Source organism: Monopterus albus, unplaced genomic scaffold, assembly GCF_001952655.1.
Source record: "Monopterus albus unplaced genomic scaffold, M_albus_1.0 scaffold66.1, whole genome shotgun sequence".
In the NCBI taxonomy this organism is placed as follows: Eukaryota; Metazoa; Chordata; class Actinopteri; order Synbranchiformes; family Synbranchidae; genus Monopterus; species Monopterus albus.
In genome coordinates this window covers 1,805,941-1,816,868 of record NW_018127946.1, presented here as the reverse complement: position 1 = coordinate 1,816,868, position 10,928 = coordinate 1,805,941, and the positions used below count along the sequence as shown (strand labels likewise).

General features: G+C 41.3%; 2 protein-coding genes across 2 annotated transcripts; one reads left to right on the top strand and one right to left on the bottom strand.

The window, feature by feature from the left end:
• Positions 1–158: 158 nt before the first annotated feature.
• Positions 159–2,353, top strand: mul3 (mitochondrial E3 ubiquitin protein ligase 3). The gene is made up of 4 exons (XM_020604569.1): positions 159–475; positions 552–639; positions 737–857; positions 941–2,353. The coding sequence occupies exons 1-4, from the start codon at positions 359–361 to the stop codon at positions 1,431–1,433; spliced, it is 819 nt and encodes a 272-aa protein (XP_020460225.1). The 5' UTR covers positions 159–358; the 3' UTR covers positions 1,434–2,353.
• A 263-nt stretch (positions 2,354–2,616) lies between these two features.
• On the bottom strand, positions 2,617–9,558 carry eif2b5 (eukaryotic translation initiation factor 2B, subunit 5 epsilon). Its single transcript, XM_020604567.1, has 16 exons — positions 9,292–9,558; positions 8,922–9,046; positions 8,655–8,840; positions 8,363–8,540; positions 8,189–8,269; positions 8,027–8,104; positions 7,623–7,935; positions 7,370–7,515; positions 5,705–5,846; positions 5,524–5,625; positions 5,335–5,433; positions 4,497–4,587; positions 4,288–4,411; positions 4,056–4,181; positions 3,782–3,892; positions 2,617–2,883 (listed from the first exon to the last, which is right to left on the bottom strand). Exons 1-16 carry the CDS (start codon positions 9,448–9,450, stop codon positions 2,821–2,823), a joined length of 2,124 nt encoding a protein of 707 aa, XP_020460223.1. The 5' UTR covers positions 9,451–9,558; the 3' UTR covers positions 2,617–2,820.
• Between the last annotated feature and the right edge of the window lie 1,370 nt (positions 9,559–10,928).

Sequence of the window (10,928 nt, the reverse complement as noted above, 5' to 3'; positions counted from 1 at the left end):
CCAGCTGAAGAACCAGGATGCAACGTGAGTAAACCCGGAAATGAAACTAATCCATGTAAGGCGTTTGATTTCTCACTTTATCTACCTGCGGAGGGCAGTAATACGCCCAGGCGTTTCTACATTGCCTTAATTCATAGAAGAAGAAAGCTTTTGAGCTTTTGAGTTTTGTCATAAAACGATTGGTGTGTCGTAGCTTCCCCTGCTAGTTTTAAGCGGTACGTTTTCAACTATATCTGATTATTCCTCGAAAACATACGAAGCAGGTGTACGCGGTAACTACAACAGTAGTCTACAGAAGTTTATTTCGACTTTTTTTTTTGGCCGTACAGTGTGTTTGCGATTTCTCCTCACAGACAGAATGGGTGACCTTGATACGAACCCACTGGTTTTGATTGGTGTCGGGTCCAGCATTGCATTGTCTGGCCTGTTTTATCATTTATACCGACAAAAGAATAAAGAACTGAAAAAGCTGAAGGCAAGCACACTATAATCTTCTATCAACTAATAAAATTCTTGTTTGCAATGAGTTTAACGGTTGTTCTCTGTTTTAGGAAATACCTGTTTTCAAACCAGACCAACATTTGCTCAAAATACTCAAAGCATCTTCCCAGAAGCGCCTGCAGTATGTTGCTGTGGAAGGTACAGGGATGTCTAGATAATTAACATTTTAGTAAATGCAGTTTTGACCGTGTCAGACCTGGAGATCATTGTCAGTTTGCTTCCTGTCTGTTTGAAGGTGTGGTCCAGGCAGATGGGGAGCCTCTGGCCAGCAGGTTTGTCCCACAGTGCTTGTGTGTGATTCAGAAGGTAGCAGTGGAGGAACGCTGGCAATACTGGAACTGGCTCACCAAAACATGGTAGGTAAAACTTAATTAATCCCCCAAAAAAGCCTCTTTATTACTCTTCTAGCCTAGTCATAACCCTTTGAATGCCCTTGTAGGAATTCTCGGACCACGAACAGGAAAGAGACCAGCAACTCGGTGCCCTTCAACCTGATTAACCGAAGGTCTTACATCAGTGACACATATGTGAAGGTGCAGAACCCACTAGAGGCCTCTGGGTGCTACCTGGAAAGGGTTTACTTCAAAGTAAGACGTGCTGAAGAGGGCCTGGTGACCATGGTGTTACAAGGCCTCAGCCAGGAGAAACCTGTGGCGGTGGAGGAGAGCGAGGAGCTGCTCCGGGTGGGGAGCACCTTGACTGGGTTTGGGGAAGTGGTGCTGGAGGGAGGCCAGGTGATGAGGCTGCAGGCCCCTCAGGATGGCCGCAAGTACATCCTCATGCCCACTGACTACAGAAGCTTTATAGACAGGCACGAGAGGTCAGCCAGCATGTGGAAGATGCTGACTGCTGTTACTGTCCTCACTGGGGCTTCTCTTCTGGCCAGTGTTATTTACAACTTAGTTGGAAAACAGGATGATAGATCGAAGTAGGTTTGAAGAGGTGGCTCCTGAAGGTTTGATGATTTTAAAAAAGCCCAAGATTCCACAGTTCAGGTACACATTTAGATTTTCTTAAGACGGGTATTTTCTTGTCATGCTGCAACTACGGTGGCAGGGATGAAACAATAGAAAAACAGAAATCATAACATTTTACAAAATATATTAACAAAACTGAAAGCCTGGTGACATTTCACAAAATGGAAAAGGGACTCTGACTGTAATGTCTTGTATTGTGCTGTAATGTTTCCTAATTTTGTCCTTGTGTTCTGTCAAATGAAATGGCGTTTGTCCGGTGTTGATGTGTTTTGGTCCTCTGGGCCACCATACTAAACAGACCACTTAACAGATTTGTAACCATATGTCAAATTTGATACTGTCTTGAAGGTGAAAATCCCACACAGTCTGTCACTTGTACTCACATTATAAAAAATGTAATCATCAGACATTCACCAGGCAAATCTCACATTTATAAAGAGAAATTAATAGTCCTAATCGCTGAGACTTCAATGTGAGTAAGTTCTTGTTGGTCTCTCTAATACCCAAATCGTTCACTGGATGATGCCAGCACAGGCAGAATGCATTGTCAGACTCAGTGTGGTGTGATAAACAATAATTAAAAGGCCTCCAGTCCTATGAGATTGGTCTAATATTGTACAGTGGCATGTGAGGGTAACTCTCTCTTTAGCCACTGACACTGGGAAATGTTATAAGAAAATGTGGCAAGTGATGGAGCAACTCAGGAGCATGCATTTAATTATAGGGCATTTGCTTTATGAAAGGAACATTTTATTTTTATGAGTCTTTATAATGTTACATAAAATCAGTCTGTTTAAGGAGGTATGTGGTGTCAAAAATTTAATCAAGCTTTTACTGTGAATCTGATTAGCAAAACAGTTGTCAGTCTAAGATTCCAGACAGGGTGAAATGTATTATGAACAGCTCAGTATCACATTAACCAACATGCCTCTGAACTCATGTACTTACTCTGTTTTATGACCTGCAGACAGTGTATTGAGTTTGTCAATCAAAAACTGCACCAAACACTGTTGTACAGTCCTTTTTAAAAGGTGGTATTTTAGTTTTGTGTGTAATAATAAAAAAAACTTTTTTGTAAAACATATCAGCTGTTTGATCTTCAGTGAGACGAATGATATGTCAATGCATTTCCAGCCAGTCCGAGGGTCTTTCTGCTTTATTTGGATAGTGATGTTCACAGCACTGAGCCCTGTCATCATAGGGCTCAGTGACAAAAATGTATGTCAGCTTGAACTGTACAGAACAAATCCTCATTTTTTCAAATGGCTGAAAACTGTTGTAAAGGGTAACACTCAACAGCGTTCACGTTTTACAGTCTCTGTCCTTTGCCAACTACTCCACATTATTCCCCTTCCTCCCCTGAAGACTCCTCAGCCTCCTCCAGCCACTGGATGAACTTCTGAAGCTGTTGGAGTAAAATACACACAAAACCAGCTGTGAGAAATTCTGCATAGAAACAGAACTCTAGCTTGAGGACCAACTGGTGACTAGTGGCACCTCTAAGTGCAGTTAAAATGAATTTCAAGAAAAATGCAGAAATGTTCACAGGTATGAAAAAAAATGAAGTCATTTCTGATGCATTTTATTCACCTATAAATGTCAGGAGAGAGACTCATGCAAACTGATGGAGTTTGTTAAACAAACACCTAGACAGATTGCTGCTAGACAAGTCAGACAAGTCATTTCACACAAAAGGCCTTTTGTCTGTTAAAAGTCCAAAACAGTGGCTGCCCAACTGAAGAGGTCTCATTCTTTTGCACAGAGAGAGTGGGACAAACAAAGAGCAAAAACCAGGGTAAACAGTTTGGCATTTTGAGATGGTGAGTGTTAAAAGTAGTGAAAGCATTCAAATTTAGACAAGGTGTTTATCATTCTGGGTATGTTAGCATCTAAAGCCTTGGGATGTTTGCTTTGGTAACATTAACAGCCTAGCATGGTCATGATTTTACCTTTCTGTTGAATTAAAATTTTAATTTGGGAGTAATTCAAGCTTTGTTGGCCCCTTTTGGGACTGTCTCGTCAACCTCATCACTTTGTTACTGTCAGAGAGCTGGGACTCATTTGCTCGTCAGCGAACAGTAGCTTCAGACTGGTGGCTGGTTTTTAAACAGTTTGTCCCAACCAGACATTTGTAGTTTATATCATTGCTAGGAAACAAGGCATGTCAGTTTGTTGTGAGTTCCACTAGACCCTCTAACGGCTGAAAAGAAATTAGTTAACTCATCTTTAAACATTTGCATTGTTTAATTGTGATATGTCACAAAGCCTCGCATCCCGTGTGAGCCAGCTCACCCTGTACCTACCCCATGGTTCTTGCGGAGCTGCCTGCTCTTGTCGGTGGTGCCTCCCTGGGAGAACCAGCGTAGAATCATCTCCTCCTCCAGGATCTCCAGCTGGTACATGTTCATCAGGACCTGGATTTACAACAACACAGCATTTTCAGCACCGTCTAGCACTGACGAATCCAGGGTAAACCACAGAATTATCCTGGTGTTTGATGATCATCATATGTTCTTGCAAACTTTGCAAGAGTCACAAGGTTACTAACTGTACATGGTAGTGTTGATTGACCCTGACCTTGACCATAGCAGCCCAGTGACCCTCCTGCTCTAGGAAGTGCTCCTCAAAGGCAGACAGACAGTCTAGATGGTCCTGTGCTCTCTTCACATAGTTCTTAAACACTGGTGCCCATTTCTTCCATAACTGAGAGGAGGACAAATAAAGAAAACTCACAATATTTATTTCCATCACTGTCTACAATTACATGCATGTGATGTAAGAAAGCAGGTAAATCCAGCAGCTTATTTACCGGCAGGAGCACAGCAAGATATTCTGATGTGGTGAGCTGTGGGCCCTGCTCCTGAAACGGGAACTCCAGAACCACTCTGGTTAAAACCTGCATCACCTCCGTCAGACTGATATTGTAGGCGTACCTGGAGAGAAACAGTGCGTCCAACTGAATGTGCAGTCACTTTGAAAGACAGCAACAGAAGTGCAATGCAACAGGTTCCACCTTACTTGAGAGAGTTGATCTCCAGTACGAGATTGTCACAGCTGATGTTTTCATCCAGTCCTCTCTGCAGAGTCCCCATCACCTCCACATGGAAGACTGCACATGAACAGAGCAAAGAAGACGAAGGAGTCAAAATGGCAGAGGTCATCATCTCCATGTTAAAAAACATCACACAAGCTCATCTTCTTACACAGAGCTGAACTGAAAGGGAACATCCTGCCGACTCTAATACAAAGACCAGTGCTTATAACCCTGTTTTTAAGGTTTGTTACATCATAATAATTCCTAAGGTGTTTTTACCTGTAATCACTACCAAATTACATAGTTTATTAAATTGTTTTAAGTCAAAAGCAACTGCTGATTTTCAGAGAAAAGAACTATTTAAACCTTAGTAAATATTCATTCAATAAGGGAAACTTCATTTTCCATATATATTGAAAGGCATAAATCTGTTGGTCAGACAAACAATCTAAAGGATTTCCCTTATCCTCAGGGAACTTCAGAAGGGTATTATTATTATTATGATTATTAAAATCATTATTTAGACAACATTATTGGTAATCATAAAACAGTCAAGGTTACTTTATAATAAAATTACTTGAAGCCACAAAGTGATTAACTGGTATGTAATATCTCTCATTTTCACCAGACACATTAGCAAATGGCCATAATATTAAACACAGACTGCTTTGTGAGAGGAGTTAAGCTAGACAAATAATACCAGTGATAATACCCTTTGTATTATTATCACTGGATTGTTGTTAATATCCTGCCTCTTTGGCCACTAGAGAGGAGCCATGTTGTTCTACAGACAAGCACTTTAAACAGCTTGACCCCCCTCACCTTGGACATCATCTATTTCGGGGGAGGGGTCCATTGGATCATCAAGACCATCAGGCTCACTGTCTTCACTTTCAGTCTCAGGGTGAGGGTTCACCGACCCTGGCAAACAAGGAGAACACAAGCTACTGAGACCTGCACTACAGCTTCATGAAAACTGGCGGTTTTACAGACTTGAGGATGCTGACCTACCCCAGAGACAGTGTGGCAGCTCCTTATCCTCTGTGGCATCCAGACTGCTGGCCTTCCAGATGTAGCCTTGTCCCTCTGCTCCAACCTCTGCTGGGTTGAAAACTGAAGGACAGAGGCAAATAAAGCTCCCTGCCTGAAACACTGAAGCAGTTTAAAGACTTATGAATTTGTAAATACACACCTTTTTGTTTGGTTTTTTCTTTACTTTGACCGACCTCAGCATCATCATTTAGGAATTCCACGTCATCCTCTTCCTCCTCGTCTGGATGATGCATAGACACTACAGTGCCTTCTGCTAGAGAGATGTTTGGTCCGATTACCACCTGGAAAACAAGTCACAGGCAAATTGCAATCTTGAAATTTTACCATGTATCTGATGCCATTGTCCAAGGCTGCGTGGTGGGAAATCATCTTGGAACACATGATTTGGAATGCTCCTAAATGGCACTTACACTTACCAAGTAAAATACTATATAGACAAATGTCCAACCTATTCACCAACTACACCAGGTTGTCCAGCAAAAACTGTCTTTTTCTTTATTTTACATATTTATTTATCTAATGGAAACTTTATTTGTTAAACAATACCGAACAGGAAGAATGCATTTATGGTTTGATGGTAAATTCTAAAGACATACTACTGAGATGTTGTAGGAGTATAACTGTTTTTTTATTCCACTGACGAAAAATCAGTTTCCATTTGTTGCTTACATAACTGCATCCATTACAGCAGCACCATACAAATTCACTTCAGTATCACTGGATTTTTATGCTATATGTTGCATGGCTCTTTTGAAATGTTTGTTGCTGCCACCTTGGCCAGGTCTCCCTTGGAAAAGAGGTTGCTAATGACAGTGGGATTTTACTGGATAAACAAAGGTTAAACAGAGTGCTCTGGTAACCCAGTGGTAACAGCACAGAACTGCTATGAAAACCAGTGGCTAGCTGTAGCTTTATATTTGGAGGACAGAGACTAGATTGGTATCAATCTTTCCATCTAATGCTGTGTTCATGTCATGTCGGCATAGAAACGACTCTGGAGCGTCCACGGTGGTGCTTGTCCACACTGCAGTCTGCTGCTACTAAGGCCACTTTGGGTCAGCTAAAAGTAACATTATTTTACCTCACGGTGCAAGTAATGTTTAGCTACTCCAACTGTCAGATCATCTAATCTACAGCTGCCCACACTCCGTGTGGAACACTGAAGTTGCATTTTTAAGTTAGGCTACTATTTTCTAGTTAATATTTAACATGAATAACATTATTTTATTTTGTGTGACCACACAAATCTAGTAGCTCGCTATGCTGGTAAGTAACATACGCATTTCTTGTTCATTTACAAGTGAAATTAGGTGCAACTGGTGATGGATATTCTGAAGCCATTTTCAAACACATAATGATGACACTTCTACTTTCCTTCCTGCTAAGTGGGAGATAGTACAGTGGTCAGAAATTCCCAATTTCTCCGACTTGGAATTACAAGTCAGAGGTTGATGTCAGCAGTTTTCCACTCAGCTGCTCGAAATTACAGTTTAAGCAGCATAACTATGCAAGAAAGCAAATATACATATGTCAAACTACTATTCCTCAAATGTGTTTTATGCACAAGCAAACATATTAACACAGAAAAAGCAGGACTAATGAAGACTGATTGAGTCTGGTACCAAAGACTAATAAACAGCAATACTGGGCCATGTACAGTCCTCGAAATGTGTTAAGTTAGATATGCATGAGATTAGTTTAACATGGAAAGCTGATTTGGAATCTCACTGACAAAAGAGATTCACAATTTTGTAACAGTAATTTACATTCTGGACTAAACGATCATACTTCATGTGTTACTTACATTATATGCCAGGACACACTGTTTATTAAGCGTCACACCTTCTTTGACTTCAGCCTTGTCACAGACCACAGACTGGCTGATCCTCACATTACTGGCAATGTGAACATTATTCCAGATGTAGGCATGGTCCAGAAATACATTGTCACCTGTTGCAATAAAATAAGGGGAATGTTAATTGTACCTATTTTAAAGACAAGCGTGCACACACAAATTAACACATCCACTTCTTAATAGCGCTGACCAGTGAGCTCACCTATGGTGCAATTGTTACCGATGACACTGTTCGAAATGCGGCAGTTAGCACCGATGCTAGTGTCACAGCCAATAAGAACGTTCTCCACCATCTGGCTGCCGTGGCCCAGGCTGACACCAGATCCACGGTATACATTGTGGCGAGAATACGTGCAGCTCGGTCCCTCCATGTCCGTGAAGTTAGCCTCGGGCGTGAGAGGGTAGACCCACCTCCGCACAAGGTCTGACGACACTGAATCATACATGAGCAGGTTGGACACCCTGGCACCATAACCATCCCTGGTGACATGCAGGTGGATCTGGTTTCCGAGTATCTAAAGAAACAAAATTACTTATGGCTTAAGATGTCCTAAATTACAGCTTAGATTTCACAATTCCAAAAAGTGACCTATGACTGCATAATACCTCATCATTGACCAAGATCCCTTTAACAAAGTCATTTTGAGTTTGGTAGTCAAAATTGTCGGTGAAGAGCTCCGCAACCTAAAAAAAAGAGAAAAGCTAAAGCTACCACTGACAACAGAAAATAATTTACTGTTACTGTCCCCCGTCTGTGTTATGGCTGACCTGTGGGGAGCAGATGCTTATGTTGCAGTCCAGGAGGTCATATCTGACTTCAAACTCATCGCTTCCACCATGGAAAATGTTCTGCAAAACACAAACATGAGCACCTGTCATTTACCAATCCAAGGGCTAAATCTGTTAAAGATATGATAAGCAAGTCCTGAAACTGTTTGTTACCATGGGAAAGTGTAGATTCTTCGGCCCCTGTGTCTTCTGGTAATGTAAAATCCGCTGGCTCTTGCTGTCCACAGTAACAATGACATCATCTTCCTCACAGCGAGACTTGTGACCTGGTGATGATTCCTTAAAGATCATTGTCATTACCGAGATGTTCTTCTCCATCTTTCGACGATGCCTGTGTAAGAGAACAATGATACACAAAACAGATATTTTTATTAGAGCAGAACAGTCTGGGGATCATTATCATTATCTAGTCTCCTGATTGCATAAAAGACAAAGTCTCTCTTACCTGTGCTCTTGCAATGCCTGGCTGATATCAATGTTTGATACCACATCTCCATAAACTAGCACGAAGTCTGAGCGCACAAGGTTCTTTGCATCAACATCCCTGAGCACATCTCCCAGGGAGCGGTACAGGTCTGAAGTGATGATGTGCACTGTGTTTGGAGAGGTGGGTCGACACCACTTTGACTTCCTGACAGACATATTGTCAGGTCAAAATCTTTCACTGAGATCAATCAGCACAAAAGAAGCACACAGGATTGCAAAATCTTACAATAAGTGATCCTTGATTTTACTGGCCATCCAGCAGCAGAAGACAAATGTTTCCTGCACCCCAGTGGATGTGAGGAACTCCAGGGTGTAGTCGATCATGGCAACGTTGCCCAGCGGCAGCAAAGCCTGTCATCAGTGACAATATGACAGTTGATGTTAGCAAAGTAACTATACGTGATGGAAGCTGAAAATATCTCCTAAAGCATCACTAATTACAATCAAGGCACCAGATTAATCAATGGATTTAAATGTTTCATGTTTAACTATGTTAAGGTGGGCTCATTAGTGGGAACCGTTGCCTTGTCACTGTTTACAGCATGGACAGAAGTTAGCTACCATTAGCATCCTAGTTAGCTTAGCTCGCTCCCTACCCGCGGCTGGTCTTTGGTGACCGGGAAAAACCTTCGGTTGAAGCTGTCAGCGATTAAAATGGCCTGCAGCGGATGCTCTTCTTCCTCCTGTTCCCCTGCACCTTTTCTACTAGAAAGGCCAGGACCCGAACGACTCTGTTTTCCTGCTCTACCGGCCATGTTTCTGTCTGAATCCCAAATGCTGATTACATGTTCTGTTGTCAGATACAACTACGGTGGCTGCAGTGGGGCAATATTCTGGCTGTAACTGACTAGCGTGACTGTGTGATGTGTGCTGGATGTTGTGCGATTGAGTTTTGCAGGATTACAGGAAAATATGCTACACATTACATCTTTAACCAAATAATCATTCTTCTAATGTAAAAAAGAACAAAAGAAAAACCAAATGGAAACAATAATCGCCAAGGATCTTTATCTTGTAACGACGTCAATGTAGTTAACTCGATCTATTTATTACTATTAAAACAGGAGCTAATGATTAGTGCACCTTTTGCAACAGAGTCAAACAGTGCACAGACGAATTAGCCACGAGTAGCCTATTATGATTCTGTGGTTATTCAAGAAAACTATACTCTGTCTGCCAATTTGTTTATGGCTATTGATTGATTGAAAATGTGAGGATATGCAACGCTAAAGCAAAAATGATTAGGCCATTAGGTCAGTGCCTGAATTTATGTAATCTTATGCATGTAGACATATGCATATTTTGTCAATTTTTTAAAAAGGTTTTACAACCTTTATTATTTTTAATAATAATTATTATTGTTATTATTACAATTTTGGCACTTTTCAAACATGCAACAAAACAAATAATTAAAACAGAATCTAAATGAACTGGATGAATAAAATGACATGATCATAACTGTGTTGTGATGAAACGCTAATTTACATGGATGCATTTTGAATTGACAGAGGTACACAGTAAAATAAAACAAGATCATCCTTGTTTATCGACTGAGCCTTTGGAGGCTCTTGCCTGCTTCCTTGACAGCAGAGAATTTACCCTCTGTGTAAAAAAGTAAACTAGAAGTACACTGTAGACCAACACAAAATATTGTATAATTGTGAAGTGGAAAGAAAAGGATATGTGGTGATTTTTTACAAATATGTCTCTAGCAGATTTGCACATCTAGAGACTGCAATTTTTGCCCACTCTTCTTTGCAAAATAACTCCAGTTCAGTCAGATTGAGCATCTGTGAACAGCAATTTTCAAGTCTTGCCACATATTCTCAAGAGGATTTAGGTCTGGACTTTGACTGGGCTATTCTAACACATGAATATGCTTTGATCTAAACCATTTCATTGTAGCTCTAGCTGAATGTTTAGGGTCGTCCTGCTGGAAGGTGAACCTCCGCCCCTGTCCCAAGTCTTTTGCAGCTTCTAACAGGTTTTCTTCCAGCACTTCCCTGTATTTGGCTCCATCCATCTTTCCATCAACTCTGACCAGCTTCCCTGTCCCTGCTGAAGAAAAGCATCCCCACAGCATGATGCTGCCACCACCATGTTTCACGGTGGGGATGGTGTGTTCAGGTTGATGTGCAGCGTTAGGTTTCCGCCACACATAGTGTTTTTCATGTAGACCAAAAAGTTCCATTTTGGTCTCATCTGACCAGAGCACCTTCTTCCACATGTTTGC